This window comes from Aegilops tauschii, chromosome 2, assembly GCF_002575655.3.
Source record: "Aegilops tauschii subsp. strangulata cultivar AL8/78 chromosome 2, Aet v6.0, whole genome shotgun sequence".
In the NCBI taxonomy this organism is placed as follows: Eukaryota; Viridiplantae; Streptophyta; class Magnoliopsida; order Poales; family Poaceae; genus Aegilops; species Aegilops tauschii.
This window is the reverse complement of record NC_053036.3, coordinates 193,856,366-193,875,328: the sequence shown is the minus strand read 5'-3', so window position 1 is coordinate 193,875,328 and position 18,963 is coordinate 193,856,366. Positions and strand designations below refer to the sequence as shown.

Here is an 18,963-nt window from a genome sequence, read left to right as displayed (position 1 = left end):
ACCTGCGTAAAGAATATCGTTCTTGTCGCGAACAATGTGGTACAAAGTTGGATATTATTCCCGAAGACTTGCATTACCTAGCCACTTGTGCTACGAGAAACGAATCTCAGAGCGGTCCCTTATTGTGAACGATCCAAAGCAGAAGAAATAGATGGTATTTGCTGCCATTGGACCTGCCCAAAAGTGTGAATCTCCATGTTTCCAAAATGCCTAAGACACGAACTTTGGTCTAGGTACTTATTTCGCAGCAAGGTTTGCCAAACGTCATCCTCAATAAGTAGTTTGAAAAAAGTAAGACATCATTCTTCACTTGAAGGTCATGAATGCCTAGGCCACGTTGGTCTTTTGATCTTCAAACCACACTCCATTTTCCTACCCGGAACTTTTTATTTTCACTATCTCCATGCCAAAATAATTTGAAAATGAAGTAATGTAGTCTTTGAAGGATACCTTTTGGGAATTGGAAGAAGCATAATATTGAGAGAACCGTGTTTGTGAGGACAAAATTGATCAAGACCAATCGTTCTCTAGCTCGGAGCAACTTGCCTTTCCAACTACTCAACGGTATCTCTAAGTGCTCCTCTAATTGTTTCCACTCCGCATTAGTGTGGCGTCGATAATCTCCGGGATTTCCAAATATTTAATTGGGAATTATCTTTGTGCACAACTAAATAGATCAAGATATGTCGCAGCTACCTCACCAGCTTCTCCAAAGCAGAATAATTCACTTATATGGAAGTTAATTTTAAGGCCCAACATTTGCTCAAAAGCTGAAAGCAAGAACTTCAGGTTTCTAGCCTTGTCCAGGTCATGTTCCATAAAACGAATTGTATCATCGACATATTGCAAAATTGAGAGACCCCCGTCCAGAAAGTGTGGCATTACTCCAGCAATCCGACCGTCCTACTTAGCGCGATCAATCAGAATAGCCAACATGTCGGCCCCGATGCTGAACAATACTGGAGACGTGGTGTAACCCTACTGTAGACCTTTTTTCTCGAAGTAATGGCCAATGTCATCATTGAATTTGACAGCCATACTACCTACGTAACAAAATTTTGGATCCACTATCGCCATTTCATGGAGAAACCTTTCATTCCAAGGGCTTGTTGAAGGAACGATCATTTGACTTTACCATAAGCCTTTTCAAAGTCAATCTTGAATAGTACTGCACTCGTGTTGTTCGGATGCGTCTCATGAACGGTCTCATGTAGGATTACTACTCCATCGAGTATATTTCTTCCTTGCATGAAAGTCGTTCGAGATGGTCTAACAACATGGCCAGCGATAGAATTGAGCTTATTAGTAGCCACCTTAGTGAATATCTTGAAGCTGACATTAAGGAGGCATATGGGCCTATATTGATGGATCTGCTCAGCCTCCTTAATCTTGGGCAACAAAACAATCTCGCCAAATTTGAGACTTGATAGGTCAAGTTCCCTAGCATGAAGAGAATTGAACAACTTCAAAAGGTCAGACTTGATAACATCCTAGAAGTTCTGCTGGAATTCTGAGGGGGAGCCATCAGGGCTTGGATCTTTGTTATGTTCCATTCGGAACACAACATCTCTCACCTCCGCTTCAGAGAAAGATGTCGTGAGGATATCATCTCTTCTGCTGTGATTAGTGGGATATCATTTGTTCATGTCTCGTCTAGGGTGAAATTCCCTTTATCCGGCGCCCCGAACAAAGATTTGTAGTACGTCGTAATATAGAGTTTGAGCTTCGCCAATCCTTCAATCCGGCCCTCAGCATATTGAAGACTAAAAATACACTTCTTTTTATGCCGTCCATTGGTGATCAATTGAAAGTATCTAATTGTTGTCTCCCTCCAAGATGAAGTCGGATTTGGATCTTTGGTGCCATTTGATTCCATCTTCTCTGAAAAGTCATGCAATCTTCTCATTGAACTGGGTTTTTCAAATCAATATCCTGTTGAGACAAGATGCGAGTTTCTGTGATTTTCTCGATGTCGTCAATAATGGTAGAGGCGTTGTTTTTCTTTTTTATAGATACGCTGGTATGTTTTGCCCATCCAGATAGGAATTGCCTTATGTCCCTTATTTTAAAGTTCCATCGATCTGGTTTGGTGTACAACCAACTACATGTCTCTCCCATACCTTCTTGATTAATTTGGAGAAACCACATTGGATATTTTGAATATGTCTCTTAACAATATTTCATGTCAAAAAATATATGTGATGTGACAAATTTTGGTCATTAATATGGTTGCTAATCACTTTAACTATATGTAAGTTACCTGATTTTTTAATCTGAGTAATTTGATTTTCTAACCGTTGATTATTTTATTAAGATTCGTGTTGTCTCTTTTACTTGTGTTGTTTTTATGCTTCTTCGGTTGAATTTTTGACTTGCCCCTATTTGGGGTCAGTCAATTTTTATATTGGGCTTGAAGCCCGTTACACATTGCCTTTTTTCTGCTGTTTTCATATGTTTTTGCATTTTTTGTTTTGTTTTTAGTGGGTATTCTTTTTCTTTTTGGGTATTCTCGGGTTGTTGGGAGAGTGTAAATGTATATGCAAGTACGCTACAACATCGTGTATAAATAATAATAGAGTGCAAAACTGGCACTATTATATGCTTATCCTTTTCATATTATAAAAGTGCCATTTTACTGCAAATTTATGTGCAAGTTTTTAAAGATTTTTTTCGTACTTCTTAGAGCAACTCTAGCAAACCCCGCATTCGCCCCCGGCCCACAAAATAACCGCCAAAATGCGGGTACGGGCCGGAAAACCTGCCCAACCAGACCCCGCATCCCGCCCCGGCCCGCAAAAAAATTTGAGGGGCGCGGCAAAATCCCGACCCCAACCCGGGAAAACACGGGTTTCCCCCTCGCGGTTGCGGTGCCCTGCATCAGAGAGAAGCAGTTGGCGGGAGGGACATTTCAGCCCCGCGCGCTTTCCCCCTTCCTTCCGCCGCCGCCCGCCCTTGCTTCCGCCCGCCCGCCGCCGGTGATTCCGGCCATATCTGCGGGCGGAATCGCGCCGCGGGGCCGCCCCACACCCTCCCGTGCAGAGCCGCTGCACCGACCCCCCCGGATCCGGCGAGAAGAGCCGCCCCTCGTTGCCGCCGCCACCAAGGATCGACCACCGTCGAGCGCGCCCCCTCGTCGCCGCCCGGGATCACCCGCCACCGGTTCGTCCCTTTTTTGTGATTTTTGCAAGCTGTGTAGTTGATTGACGCGCCGGTATGCGTGTAGATGGAGTTGAGCCCGTGCGAGAAGTTCTTGCTCTCCGATTCGTCCGATTCAGACGACTCGGATGTTGAGACCATGCTTGCGACCTTTCGGCAGCAAATTAGTCATGGCGCTTGCCGTGTAGGAGCATGAAGACGAGCACCGGAAGAGGAGGCGGGGATCGACTGTCGGGCGTCTGTGCATTCCTCGGAATCGCCATCTTGGGAAAGAGATGTTGATGCAAGACTATTTCGCGGAGAATCCTACATATCCTCCGCACCTCTTCCGGAGAAGGTACCGAATGCGCCGATCCCTCTTTGTGAAACTTGTTCAAGCTTGCGAGGTAAATTGCCGGTATTTTACTCAAAGAAGGAATGCCGCAGGCTTAAAGGGATTTAGTGCATATCAAAAAATCTCCGCAGCTATGCGGGTGATTGCATATGGCGTTCCGGCTGACTATGCCGATGAGTATCTTCGCATTGGTGAAGATAGCACAATTGAGTCTGTGCGTAGATTTGCAAAAGTGATCGTCCGTGTCTTTGGTCCTGAGTATCTTCGGGCACCCAATGAAGATGACACAAAGAAATTGATGGCATCTAATGAGAGGAGAGGTTGGCCTGGCATGCTAGGTAGCATTGATTATATGCATTGGAATTGGAAAAAGTGCCCCAAGGCTTCGCAAGGAATGTATTGTGGCAAGTCTCGTGATGCAACAATTGTGCTAGAGGCCGTAGCATCCGAGGATTTATGGATTTGGCATTGCTTTTTTTGGTATGCCGGGCACTCTCAATGATATCAATGTGTTGCAACAGTCTCATTTGTTTGCTAGGCTTGCTAGTGGTGATGCTCCTGCTTGCAACTACACTATCAATGGACATGAATACACAAAGGGATACTATCTTGCAGATGGTATATACCCTCCTTGATGCACATATGTCAAGAGCATCAAAGAACCAAAAACAAAAACAAAAACAATGTGAATTTGCAAGGGTGCAAGAGGCAGCCTGAAAAAACATTGAAAAAGCATTCGGTGTTTTGCAATCTAGGTTTGCCATTGTCCGTGGTCCTGCTCGTTTTTGGGATAAGAAAACCTTGAAAAACATCATGACATGCTGTGTTATCCTGCACAATATGATTCTTGAAGATGAGAGAGAAATGAACTTAGAATTCTTTTACGACAATGTGGGTAGCCGTGTCAAACCAGTTAGAGACCCAAACCGCATTAGAGCTTTTCTTCAGACATACAAGGAGATTGAAAACGCAGACACACACTTTCAACTTCAGGAGGATCTCATTGAGCGCCATTGGCAAAGGGCTGGACAGTGACTAATTTTTGTATTCATTTGTATTTGTATTCATGACAAGTTTTGTATTGCATTATTTAAGTTTGCTACGGTGATTTGAATAATTATTTGTAATGCGGATGATTATTGTATTATGTTTGATTTGAATAATTCAGTTTGTTTTCGATTGTTGAATTATGTTGGATTTGATATTTGCGGGCCGATGATATGCAGGATGCAGCGGCGCAAAGAGCAGACCCCGCAAAGCCGACCCGTAAAAAGGTATATTCCGCGAATATACTTTTTTACGGATCCGTTTGGGGGGTGTGCATCTGTGCCAGCCCGAGCCAGCCCGCAAAAGCGGTTTTGCGCGAACTGCAAACGCGTTTTGCGGGCTGGCGGGATGCAGGGTCTGCTAGAGTTGCTCTTACAGGGTAAAACAAGTGTTGCTTATTCATTCTTCCTTAGAATACTTTATTTTTGCTTTTTTAGTTTTATTCGATTTTCTTCATTCTTCAATGGTAATACCAATGTCACTGGTTCATTACTTTTTTAGAAACATTTTCTGTTGCAAAAATTCCACCATTATATGCTTTTTCTTGCATATTATAGGAAAACCAATTTATATTTCAGTTGTTTGCAAATTTGTCATTGTTAGTGTTATGTTTTTTTTCATTTTGCTTTATTTTTAAAGGATATACCAGTGCCACTAATTCATTCTTCCTTATGAATGATCATTTTCTATTCTTTTGTGCATAAGTATACACGTAAATACTATATAATATGTGTGTAAATTATACTAGATTGCAAAAAAAAAATTCAGTGCCTGTCCAAGTTTTTTTCATTTTCATTTTTCTTAAAGGGTAATACCAATACTATTAATTCATTCTTTGTTAGAAAAATTAATTCTTTTATTTTGTTATAGTTTTTATTTCATTTTCTTTCTTTTTAAGGTTAATACCAATGCCACTAATTCATTCTTAAAGGGTAATATCAATGCCACTAATTCATTCTCTTTAGGAACCTTCATTATTTTAACTTTTTTGTTTATTCCATTTTCTTTCCCTTTTAAGGATAATACAAGTGCCTTGCATATTGTAAAAAGAGCAATTTGCGTGTAAATTGTGTGCATTTTTATTTCTTTTTTACTATTCATGTTTTTTGTTTTTTAATTCTTATTTTAGTATTGGTATAGGGGGGGGGGGGGGGGTATAAGAAAGCTAGAGAAAGTAGAAAGCGGCCGAGCCTTTGGATCTTGATAGGGTGGTGGAGAGTGATTTGACTTAATGCCCCAAAAATTCAGGCGCCTGTTTAAATAGTCGTATTTGTTTATTTTTCCTACTGTACGATCACGTGGCACTATTTAATCTTGTGAGATGCATTTCATTTTTGTTTTGTCGAGAGATAATTAACCTTTGATGTAAACACTAGGTATAATATAGACACACACACCCTCAAGTTTTATGCTATATATGCGTGTAAGTTGTATTGTCTTCTGAAATCACACTAATATACACTTGTGTTTTTATATGGAGAAACATTGCAATTTCTATGCAAATTGTGTCCAATTCTTCTTCACAATTTTTTCTTCCTTCTTTTAGGGTAATACCAACTCCCTTAATTCATTATTCGTTAGACACACTTTTGTGTTTGTCTTTTTTGTTTTGTATTTGCTTTAGTTTTTGTTTTTTCTTCATGAATGTTAGTTATAGTATGCAACTTATATCACTTATTGATGTGATTACAATTTATAGAATATTAGAATAAGGGACAGAGGGGAAGCTGTATTTAGATGAAGATGTGGGGCTACATGGTGGAGTAAAGGAAAGTGACGTGCCCTGAATTAAAATTCAGTAGCTTGAGCCATAGCTAGTGCCTTAACTTATCGTGTTTATTCAATGTTTGGTTAGATTAAGCGTTGTTTAAATTGCCCCTATAAATTTGAAGCAAATGAAAAAAAAAAGAGTGAATGTTGTGGAGGCTGCCATTTGGCATTTCCATGTTTGCGCACAAGCCTGGCAGCCTCCAAAACATTTTGAAGTGTGCTTGATATGGTGGATGGCGGCTCAAGTTTTGGTGACTCTGCAAGAGTTGCTCTAATATCAGCAGCAAAGATACCATAATGGCGTTATATAAGACGTAGACCGACGGATCACAAAGTACATGGGTTTATTCGCCTAGTTTTACAGCAGAAAACTGGCTATATACTTCTTTGATACGAAGTAGTTTTTTTTCTTTGAGACACACTGATACGAAGTAGTAGAGCGTTGAGTTCATTATTCCAAGCTAATAGCCTAGCCTTTGGTCTTTGCTACCAGTTGTCGGTTCATGTCTTCAGGCCCTTGACCGCAGCACGCAGTTTCCGATCTCTGCAAACAAATGAATAAACACTAATTAAATAAGAGAACAAATTGCATTGTTCAGTCCAAATACGAGAATGAATTAAATAACAGCCCATGCGAAGAGGAAATGAACTCATATTTGCAGAAACGTCATGTTAGTAGTATAAGTTTTGAGCGTCATGAACTCACTTGGTGCCTGATGAACAACGGAGCCGGCTCCGCCAAAATGGCATGAGCTGCCAGACCGCCCGTTGCGCTGGTAGTAGTCGTTGAATGCGTAAGACGCGTGCGCAACCTTTGTGTCAGGATCAAAGCACCGCGCGCCGGGCTGGATGGCGCTGCAGTCCGCCCCATGGCCACACGCCCAGTCCAGCGCCGCCTGGAGCCGAGCGTCCCCGACCGCCGCGTTCGCCACGCACCAGCTCGCTGCCTTGGGGTCGCAGGTGCCTATCACCGCATGCATGCAAACAAACGAGTGCCCAGTGCAGTGAGATCATCAGGTATTGGACGGACAACAACTTAATTGACTGCTAGGAGAAGGAGCGGAGGCGGAAGCTCACCTGCTGGTTGCCGGTAGACAATGGAAGCGGCGCCGGAGAAGTCGCACGTCCCGCTGGCCCGGCCCTTGCGCTGGTAGTAGTCGTTGAAGGCGTAGGTGGCGTGCGCCACCTTGGTGTCGGGCTCGTAGCATGGCTTCCCGGGCTGGATGGCGCTGCAGTCTGCCCCGTGGCCGCACGCCCAGTCCAGCGCCGCCTGGAGGCGTGCGTCCCCGACCGCTGCGTTCGCCTCGCACCAGCTGCTGGACTTGTCGCCGGCCCCGAAGTCGACCTGATACACCGGCTGGCCGTTCGGGTAGAACAGGCCGTAGTTTTGCTCCTCCACAGTCGGCTTCTCGTTCTCGTTGAAAAGTTCGAAGATGTATACGGAGATGTCGAATTCAGGGCGGTGCGGGGTGCCGGCGCCGGAGAGCGCAAGTTTGATGAGGTTATTGGTGTAGGCCTGGGCGTCCGCCTTTGTGAAGCCCAGGCTCTGTGGGCAGTAGGCGCACCCTCCCGGGCTCGACTCCCCGCCTATTGCGGGCACCTTGGGCTTCGGGCCACGCCTTCCCCTGAGCATTCTCATCTTCTTAGTGTGGTTCCTGGAGCTGGAGGAGCCCAGCCTCTCCATCGCATAATACACAGCGTCGAGCTGGGCTTCATATAGGCTATAGTAGGTGAGGCCGGCCCGACTGTCGACCACGCCGCCGTTGGGGCGGAAGGTCACGTAGTTAATGTCCATGGCGCCATTGGACGACGAATACGCGTAGTACGGGTAGATGTTGACCATGAGGTACGAGCCTGTCTGCGCCAAGAAGTCAATCATGGGACTCATCACCGACTGCGCGATGTCGTCCTTGAACTCACCTTCGGATGGCGGGAACGACACCTTCAGCGCATCCAACGCAATCGGGGTCGTCACCTTCACGGCGTCGGCCAGGCCCAGGCCAGCCAGCGCCGCCTGGACATTCCTCATGGCCGGGACGAGGTGCGACGTATGCTCGTTTGCCTGCTTGAAGACCTCGTTCCCTACCGTGACGCCACGGATATCCGTGGCAGGGTAGTAGGGCAACAGGTTGTTGTTGGCCCACTGGATGGCCCAGTCTGGGTCCCCGGCCGCGGACGGGAGCATCTCGTTGGGTACCGCCACCACCATCTTTATGCCGCTGTTCTTCATCGCGTCCAGCACGCCCTGGTCGGTGTCGTACACCCTCACCGACGTGATGCCATTCTTCTTCAGCAGCTGCACCACCGACGCTGGGTCCATCAGGTTGTTCCCGTTCCTGCCGTAGCACACGCCCACCTCGCCTGCCTCTGCAAAGAAACGTCGCCGCTGTTACAAAACTGCACCTACCTACAGTATTCCTCAAGACACCAACCTCAAGTCTATTTGATTAATTACCTGAACGCGAGAAGAGGAGCAGTGGCAATCCGGCGCAGAGTAGGACGAGTCTCAGGCGAGTGAGTTCCATGCTGTTCTATTGCGTATCAGAGTGCCTGGACGAGCACAAGGGGTACATGTATTTATAGCCGGCGGCAACAGGGTCAGGATGGAGGATCGTCAGTGGAGGGTGGCACACCCTCACATTGCCTCCAGTGGAGAGGCTTAAATGGCCGCCAGCAGGGGATAATGTGAATTAGTTCGCTTTAGCTATACCCAAGCCGTCTGAATTTTAAATTTGGGTCAGTCGAGATGCTGCTTTGAGATTCATGTCCATTCTTTTGGTTCGGTTGTTTTCTCTGTTAGGCTTTGTCTAATCGACTAACCCCAATTTTGGGTCAGTCGAATTGCTTGTTGGGCTCGCTCGCGTCGCCTGTTAGCCTCCCAATGCCCTTTAGTCGGCAGAGCCCAGCCCGCGTTGCGGAAGTGGACCGTCTACTCCTCTCTCGCGAGTTATATATTCTCTCCTCTCCTTTTTTTCAGGAATACGCAAAAGCCTTGTGTATCATTGCATTGATAGGTAGGGTGAAGTTTAGTACAAGTTGTTACAATAGCTTACGGCGTGTTGAGCATGTGCACATGGATGGCAATGTGTCGGCAGCCGCGGCGCACAGGTAGGTGTGGGTGCACCAGCCACATAGGCCCTAGTCTACGTCTCTTGCAGTATGAGTGCTAGTCCTGTGGCACCCACGCGTGCCCAAAGTATTGCCTCCTCCCGGATGCCGTTTACGGCTCGGCTCACAGAAGGGTGGTCCCCGTCGAAGGTGCAACCGTTACGGTGCTTCAAAAGCCACCATGGCAATGGAGGCGAGCCTGCGTCGAAGGCAGCACGGTGCGGTAAGATGGCCGAGGACAACCAGGTAATGAACTCGTCGTCCTGGCTAGGGATCATGGCAGTGGAGCGGCACCAAGACATCACCTCGTGCCATACCTGGCGGGAGAAGGAGCAGCCCGCGAGGAGGTGTTGCATCATCTCGGGTTCTTCATCCTAGAGAAGACAGGTAGGCTCGTGAGGTAGGTCATGTTGCGCAAGGCGGTCAGCCGTCCAGCATCGTCGGAGCAGGGCCAGCCAGATGAAGAATTTGATGCGCATGGGTGCCCAAGATCGCCAAGTGATGCGCCAATGGGGATCCTCCGTGGATCCAATGAATATGGATTGGCAGCATGAGCTCGAGGTGCAGGAGCAAGAGCTAGTCCATCGCCAGGATATCTAGTCTGGCTCGGCGGAGAGTGTCACATGTCGCAATCGCTGCCATAGGGACACATATTGGATGGCCATCTCTGTGCCCAAAGCACCCTGGATGTCCGCTATCCAAGCGCGGTCATGCAGGCGCGTCTTGCGCCGCCGCTTGGCAACCCTGGCATAAACTAGTGACGCGATCACGATGATGTATTGTCCATCTAGCAGTGGTCCTCCCAGAATTTGCAGGTGCGCCCGTTGCCGATTGACCAGGAGGTGGAGGACCGAAAGATGGCCTGGACTTTGAGGCAACGGGGGATGTGCAAGTGTTGCCATGGCCGTGAGGCGTCTGTCCTCTATAGCCACAACCAACGAGTGCGGAGGAAGACACCCACACGCTGGAGGTCGGGGATGCCAATGCCCCCAAGGCGATAGGCCGGCAGACGCAGCGCCAACTGACGAGGCAGTGGCCGCTACTCGCGTCTTTACGCCCGTACCAGAGGAAGCTGCGGAGGAGGCAGTTGATTTGCTTGAGGATGGGGGTTTGATGGCCATCGCAATAAGCTTGTGCGTGGGCATCAAGGATAGCACATGCTGGCAGAACGCCAGCCGGTCTCCGAGCAACATCATGGATGCCCACCATGGTGAGAGCCTGCACTCTAGCTTGTCAAGGATTGTCTCCAAGGCAGCGGCACTGATCTTGGGGACTGAGAGCGGCAGGCCGAGGTATGTCGTTGGGAAATCCTTGAGCCGACACGCAAAGTTGGAGGTGATCGCGTCACGGTCATCGGGTGTGCATTGCATGGGGTAGGCCACATACTTGACGAAGTTGCACTACTACAGGATGTTACTAACGCGACACATGAATCAGAGACCCTTCGACGAAACCATGTACGATGCATGAATCGCAAATGGTATCATAATAAAACCGTCACCAATAAGACATGACATGGAGGACTTCGCTTGTGTGGATATTGGATCCTGCCTGGCCATTGAGTGAGCCAATTGTGTTGTTTTCGCGAGATGCTGGTCATATCCTCTATTCTCGCTGGTCTGCACTTTCCTAGGTAATCCTTCGACGGTAGCCACAAGATGGGTGGTGGGTGGGAGCAAAATTTTGCCTCTGAATCTGATCTGACATTGGTACCAAGGGTAGTTTCTCTGGGACTTGATATGATATCCATCCGGGGTTCTTATGTGGGGCCAGATATGCTATTTGGTTCCCAGATTGAGTCATCGGGCTCAAGCTCCAAGCCTAATCCGACGAGTGTAGCTTTCGTTCCAAGCTCGACCTGACATCGGTGTTTGAACGTATGCGACTCGTTGCTCCTTGATCTGATCTAACATCTTTAGCGAGGGAGCGGCAGGGTATTCCAATTCGTTGGGTCTGACATCCCGATGGTGGGTTGGAGTCTCGATCCATCCTAGTTGGCTGATTGAATTGGCGAGGGGTCGTTCCGGTGCCAGGTCGTGCCAGCATTACTCTGATCGCCGGTCACGAACCGACTACTCAGAGGGACCTGTATGCACAACTAATGATGGAGTCAAATCCAGCAGATCTCGTGTAGGGGTTCCAAATTCATAGCCTTAGTACGATGGTAACAGAGACACAGAGTTTTACACAGATTCTTACTCTATTAGCATTACTCAACATGACATCTCTCTGACGGGCGAAGATATATAAGCACCTTTCATGCATGCAAAAAGGAAATTAATGATAGGGTATTAGCATGGGTGTGCGAAAATACAAAGGTGAACATGGTTGCACGCGCACCCACATGAATAGCAAATTCAAAAAAAATACTAGGAAATTTGAAAAAAGTCTAAAATATTGGACGTCGATAACTGCCACACGTGTGGCATCTAGGGGGTATCTGCCGCACGCCCCGTGTGGCATCGACACAGGCCCGCCCGCCCGAGCACGTCCGGGCGCACCCCGCCACAAACCGCACGTTCGGTGTGCGGCGCGATCGCCCGCATGAGCACGTCCGGGCGAGCGACCACGCGGCCCGCACGACCCGTCTCGGCCGTCGCCCCTCCCCGCCCGCGAGCCACACGCCCCGCGTGGCAGTAACCACACGTCCCGCCGCGATTGCTATGGTCCGGCCCTCTTCCATGTACGTGTAACTGCAGTTGCCATGTCGCTGAACTGCAGTTGCCATGTCGCTGAATTATAGTTGCCATGCCGGACAACTACAGTTGCCATGGTTGCTCAACTGCAGTTGCCATCTCAGGTCAAGTGCCGGATGCCATTTTTGGGCAACTGCAGCTGTTGCCATGTATGGTCTGGTCTACTACAGTTGCCATGATTTGAAAACTTTAGGAGTTGCCACCTACTAACACTAGACAGTTGCCATGTAGCACTACGAAACATGGCAAAAAAACATGTTCGGGTAAAGAGAGAGTTGCCATCTGCTTACAAGCACACTAGGGCAATTGCCATGTACCCTGCAAAAACACATGGCAACTGATAGCTTTTGGTGTGTGGGAGAGGAGACGGGCATGTGGACTACGGTGGTATCTTTAGGAGTTGCCACATACTAACACTAGACAGTTGCCATGTAGCGCTACAAAAATAGACGTGGCAACAATAACATGTTCGGGATAAAAAAGAGTTGCCATCTGCTTACAATCACGAATAGGGCAGCTGCCTTGTAACCTGCAAAAAACATGGCAAATGGGCAGTCGTGGGAGATGGGGACAGAAGTCGTGCGGGCGCGACGGCAGTTCCACCGCACGCCCCGAGTCGCAACCGCTGACCTCGGAAGGAAAACAGCGTGCAGGCGAACTCCCTCACACGCCACACACGCGAATTGTCCTACGTGGCACACAAAATCAGCTCTCGCGTGCCAAGATTCGTGCAAAAGGCACTGGGTGGCGATCGAGGCGTGTGGGCGAGTTGGCTAACGCCCACACGTGTGGGCGTTAGTGTTTTCGAAAATATTTTGGTAACAAACTTGATCGACCATTCTACTCATGTGTGAAGTTTCATGAAGTATCCGTGCTATTCTTGCAAAAAAAATACAATTGGGACTTTACTATTCATTAAACAACGTTTTTTAATATAGCTTTGGTCTTGTCATTTTTGGCTAGAACAACAAGGACGTAATTTGTTTGTGAACATTCATTCATGGGTATATCGGTTGACCAAGTATGTTACAAAACAAAATTCAGATTTTTTTGTTTTTTTTGTAGTAATTTTTTAATTTACTATTCATACTCATACAGGGTGCGCGTGGAACCATGACCAAATCGGCGTCCCATGGTGTGGAATTATATTCTACTAGTTGTTACTTGACCTGTCTAGCTCGGTTCATTCGACACGAGCTGATACAACTATTCGAAAAGTAGCATTAAGCAAGGGTGTGGCACTGCATTTTGTATGTATTATCCACATGATCATGCCGTTGTCGTTGGTTCTGTGCCAACCGAGCATTGGATGCAAGTGGGCATGTATGTGTTTGGCCGGGCTGCGAGATGCGGGCACGAGTGTGAGCCATTGTGCGCAGCGCACAGGACAACGAAAGGACAAGTCGTTTTCCTGCCCAAGTCCGACTCGGCAATACCGCAACGGCAGTCGTTTTCTTCTTCTTCTTTTTTGCAGTCGTTTTCTTCTTGCATGCACTGCCAAACGAAACCTAATGTAGACCAAAAGATTAAGGTGGTTCGGGGGGCGTCACAGGGCCCTACACTGAAATCAGTGGGGAGAGTGCCATGTTTTTTTGAGGGGTGGGAGAGTGCCATGTGGGCGTCGCTTACTCCGCTGGTTGCACCTAGCCATCTTGAACGCTGGCCCACAAATTTGCTCCGGCATTCGTCCGCAGATAGGGACCAGTCCGCGGACATTAATGCGGGAGCCGGCCATCCAACGCTGTTCATATACATTTCAACCACTCTTTGAACTAACCTGACACAATTCATGCAAACGCGGTGTATTTTCATAGAAATCAAACGAAATTCATTACATTTTGGACATTTTTCATATAAATCGGACGAAATTCATTATATTTCTCGTATAAACCGGACTAACCCTACTCTAAACCTAATCTAAATGATCGCCAACACCCGTTCCCCATGTTCGGCCATGAGCCCCGAGAACTGAAGCTCCGGCTATTGCCTTCGCCTTCTCCAGTTTCGCGTCAGCGCTCTCCAACTCCGCCTCCGGAGCCCCGGGAAGTGAAGTTGTCTGCCTCCACGTGGCCGTCAAGCGGCTAATCGGCATTCGATGTTCAGCCCACTAAGCATGGCTTCAACGGGAGGGGGAGCGGTGGCCTTCTTGGGATCCAAGCAGTGGTGACCTACCGTGCACTAATCTTCCTCGCTACTGACGGCGCCCGCGGACGTGTCGGCTTCGTGGTCGTGGCGACGAGGTGTGGCCTTGGCGGAGCCGACGATGTCCTCCTCACTGTCGCTCTTGCCCAACACTTGGTCCGCCGCCTCGTCCATCTCCTCGTAGACGACCTCCTATTTTGCCTGATACTGGGGGTACCGCCAGCGGTTGAGGCGGATCTCATGGGCGGAGCAGCATGACTCGAGCAACGCCACCTGCTCCGCCACGTCAGCGTCCAGCGCGACCACCGTGCCATCGGTGAGCTGCTTCTCCGCCTGCTGGTGCTCCTCAATGAGCTGGAGATTTTAGGCCGCGTCGGTCTGTGTCTCCCGGAACTGCTCCTTCTACACCATATCCATGTAGTGGGCACGAGCCACACCAATGGTCATGCTGCAATGCACCGCGCGAGGGTGGAGCTGGTGACGAGGGTGGTGTCGGCTCGTCCGCTCTAGCCGGGAATCAATGCGGCATTGAAGCTGTGGAGCGGCACTGACCGTTTCAGGGAGGAAGCATGCGCGGGCGAGGGAGGGGGTTTGGGTGGGCCAGGGTGGTCAGACGCAGGCGTGCCAGCGGTCCGGATGCCCGCAAAGCCCCCTCCCCCTGATGGGGTTACCTACTAATGGTAGGCTCACGGGCCTGACATCTAAAGGCCCACATAGGGGCCCACATTATCATTGGAAGGTCCCTGGATCACAAGAGCATTCAGATGCGCACGGAGATCCACTCGGATACACCGACGACACTCGAACATCTACCCTCCAGTCATTCTCGACAGCGCCACTCGGACAGAGGAGGCGTAGGGGCGACGTGGGAACCCCAATGGTCGAGGACCTTTACATCGAACATCAAGTGTAGTTATAGCCGCAATTACCTGTAACTATCGTAGGTATGCTCATTCATCTCCCTTGTAACGTGGCTCTTGGTGGGACCGAATTGTTGGGATTTTGGCAGTGGTTAAGTCCAGAAGAACTCGGTGGCTCCGGATGAGCAGTTTCGGTGGGGCCGAGTTAGAAATTTAAGTTTGGACATATTTGGATAAAGAAAGTGGTTGAGGGTTTTGGAGCAATATCAATAAGCACTTTGAGCAAATAGATCATTAAGCAACACCTCATTCCCTTTTAATAGTATTGGCTTTCCTATGGACTCAATGTGATCTTGGATCACTTAAAAAAATGTAGAGTCTGCAGCTTTTGCCAATAATTTTTCTTAGCATTTGAGGGGTCCACATCTCTAGTTCATGCCATGTCAATCATTGAACATCCTGAAATATTTATCTTGAATGGACATTAGTTCAATGAGATATATGTTGTTATGAATGACCAAACTACCCGAGGATTAGTTGCACTTTCAATCTCCCCGTTTTTAATAATTGATGACAACATATATATTAAAGCTTTGACAAATAATTAAATGAATGAAATACATCGTCGCTTTGAGAAGTATGTGATAAGCAAGAGCTCCCCTTAAATTTATGCATTATTAAAAATTTACGTTCGAATGCAAATGCACGCATGGGTCACTCTTCCATGTCACATACAACTTGGTGGAGCGCACAAAATGATATGAGTGAAATAGTAAGCACGCATCACCAAAAGCATAAGTATATGATCATACATCAATATATATCTATACCTACTAATAAAGCAAGGTGCATTTCGCCAATTTTTTCATCTGTTCACCGTAGAAAAGAATTTTTTTCTATCCGAGGTGGTACTAAATCTTTATGCATTTATCTACTAGAAAAAGGATTTTCGTATATGTCTAAAAATAGAATGGCATTTAAAAAATGCTCCAAATTCAATAAATATTCTTTAAAAATAATGTTTTGTATAAAAGATACACTTTTTTAAAAAATCTTATGAATTTTCAACATATGTACCCATTTAAAAAAAATGTTCACAAAGTCAAATAGTGTTAATGTTTTTATAAAAAAAGTTGGTGTTTTCAGAAAATGTTTGTGAATTTTAAAAGATGTTTCCTTTCATATTTTGTTCGTGTTTTTACAAAAGTGTACATAATTTTCAAACAACTGTTCCAGATTTAAAAAATTGTTCATGTTTCCTAGAATATTCAGAAACTTCATACATTAAAATCCCCTCAATTGAAAGGATTGAAAGGAAAAGTAGATTGAATAACTCATGAGCCTTCTCTGGCGTACGATGACGTAACAAAACTCTTAAATGCCCTCGATGAATGAATGGAGAAATAACGGATTTATTCCTTCACACGTGATGAAATCGAGAAACTAAATGTTCCTTTTTTTCGTGTGCACATAAGATTTTGCTTACACATATAATTCTCACTGACTTTGAATGCATATTATTTTATCTCTCGTTGCAACACACGGGCATATGTGCTAGTAATGATAGAGAAGCATTGGGCACCATATGAAGCATAGTATGATCAATCACACAAGAGAAACATAGTATCTCACACACATAACAAACAAAGTACCACGAATCAAGCGGAAATAGTAGCAAGAACTCAAGAAAAAACCAACGACCAAAAGCGAGACACTCTCTCTCGAAGCCTAATGATCTATACAATTTCTCCACCTTTGGTAACAAGTACCAAAAAGTTTGAAAAGGTATAGAGCTATGCGTCTCTCTAGGCACGATCCTCAGCAGCTCCTGAAGGTGACTTCTAGCTGGTGCCTCCGGTGTGCATAGATGGTGTGGAGAGAGCCGCATCCATGAAGGCTTCGGCTGATGTCTGCTGGGCTGGTCGAGTAGATACTGGAGGTGGCACAGTAGCAGTAGCAGCAGGTGCAGAGTGTGTGGTCCTTGTGTCTGCAACTGGCACGGCTAAAGATCTAGGTGCCCTAGGCAATGTCTGCAACCACTCAGTTGTAGCTTGCTCATCTCCACTGTCCTCTATGGTAGCAGCTCTGGCTACGTCGACATCTTCCTTTAGCTTTGTCACAATTGACTGAACCTCGGTGATCTTTACATAAAGACCATATATCTTAGCTTTGACCACCCACTCTAAGCTTTCTTGGTTCTTGGAAATGTTAGTCGGACTTTTCTTAATCCTCAGTGTTGCTTCAAGCAGATATGTCATTTGATCACTCTTCGTCTTGAGGTTGGCTATGGGAGCATTGAGTGCTAATGCCTCTTGTGCTGCTTTTGCTGTTGGAACTACCTGGATCTCTTCTTGAGCTTGAGTAGATGAAGGATGTGAAGGGTCCATCACTACAATGTTGTCCTCAAACTCAGGCTGTAGTGGGAGATGCTCACGATCAAGTAGATGAGTGCTTGTTACAACCTTTGAGTTGACGAGCAACTGGATATGAGGAGCAAATCCACAAGATCTCTCTTGATCAGTTGCAGTTCTCTTGATTGTCTCTACTATGAGGCTCATAACTTTGAATTTCTGTGGAGTGTCAAATAGATGTAGCAAGTTGATGGAGTGGCCACGGATCATCTTGTCATCTCCAGACTTCGGCAATAGAGTGTGCCTCAAGATAGTGTTTGTGGTGGCCAAACCAGCAAGCAAATGCTTCACTGAACCAAGCTTATGACTTTCAACATCTTTGGCAGGAATTGGCTTGTACATGTTAGCCATCGAGTTGTGGTCCATCTTGGGCTTCCCATACACATCAATGTCATTCTCATCTTCCTTAGGAGCACAAAGCAGTTCAACCCACTCAAAGATTTTTGACTAGTATTTGGAACCCTCAGTCATCCATGCAATCCTTCCATCTGGATAGAAATGAGTTGTGGAATAGAATTGCATTATCATCTCATCATTCCATTTGGCGAGCTTCTTCCCAACGAATGCATCAACTCCTGCAAGTTTGAAACTCTCATGAACATGGGGAAAGTGATCCTCATTGGCATCAATATACTTCCAGTCCACCCATTTCATGTCACTGACAATTGGCTTCTTGTCAAGCAACACAGTCTCATAGAAATCATGTTGCTCTAGTGTGTGAAAGCGATAGTCACAAGCAGTCCTCGTCCTGACAGAATAAGGATCAGTCATTCTCCACTCACGCAGACCTTTGTCCTTTTTGAGCATCATGTTCTCGGCTACTGGATGGGAGTTCTCATGGTTTGGAATCTTAGGCTTTAGCTTCCTAAGCACTAGTGGCTCATCATCAATCTCAACCTCAGGCACTTTGTTAGAATAAAACGCTAATGCAAGATCATAGACGACACACCGAGGCACGATATTTGTTAACGAGGTTCACCGATATGGCTACATCCCCGGGGCATGACTACGGGTGCTCCTCCCCAAGATACCGCAACACCGGCCGCCCGGGCGCCGGCACAAGCCGTCGGCTCCCCCGCGTACCTGTTGCTATCAAGTCGTCATCATGGGTTACAACGTGTGGTGCCCCTCCGTATATAAGAGGCCTAGGATACAAGTGTCCGACTCCTACACAACTCGTACCTAACCACACCAATTACAACTCCAAGTCCACGTAACCCCTTGCGTACATAATATTCGACACAAATATAACAAACTCCACCTTGGTGAATATTCTTCACCATTTAGAAGACGTCCATTCTCGAATCTCCATGTACTCCGGACTTGGGTTGTCTCCTTTGTAGCTTACGGAGAGCTACCCGACGGGTCAGACCCGCCGCCACCGTGAGACTCCACTGCTACTCTTGCAGCTCGACTCCCCATGGCTCCACCTGCAATAG

At 47.0% G+C, this 18,963-nt stretch overlaps 1 protein-coding gene across 1 annotated transcript; it reads right to left on the bottom strand.

Annotated features, from left to right (window-relative positions):
- Positions 1 to 6,582: 6,582 nt before the first annotated feature.
- LOC109741129 (glucan endo-1,3-beta-glucosidase) lies at positions 6,583 to 8,921 on the bottom strand. Its single transcript, XM_020300208.2, has 4 exons — positions 8,763 to 8,921; positions 7,385 to 8,674; positions 7,014 to 7,271; positions 6,583 to 6,851 (listed from the first exon to the last, which is right to left on the bottom strand). Exons 1-4 carry the CDS (start codon positions 8,830 to 8,832, stop codon positions 6,817 to 6,819), a joined length of 1,653 nt encoding a protein of 550 aa, XP_020155797.1. The 5' UTR covers positions 8,833 to 8,921; the 3' UTR covers positions 6,583 to 6,816.
- Between the last annotated feature and the right edge of the window lie 10,042 nt (positions 8,922 to 18,963).

Bases quoted from the DNA above. Each gene is read 5' to 3' on its own strand.
- LOC109741129 (XM_020300208.2), bottom strand. From the start codon at position 8,832: ATGGAACTCACTCGCCTGAGACTCGTCCTACTCTGCGCCGGATTGCCA. The intron at 7,272-7,384 runs GTGAGCTTCCGC...ATGCGGTGATAG, and splicing joins TGTCTACCGGCAACCAGCAG to GCACCTGCGACCCCAAGGCA. The intron at 6,852-7,013 runs GTGAGTTCATGA...ATTTGTTTGCAG, and splicing joins CGTTGTTCATCAGGCACCAA to AGATCGGAAACTGCGTGCTG.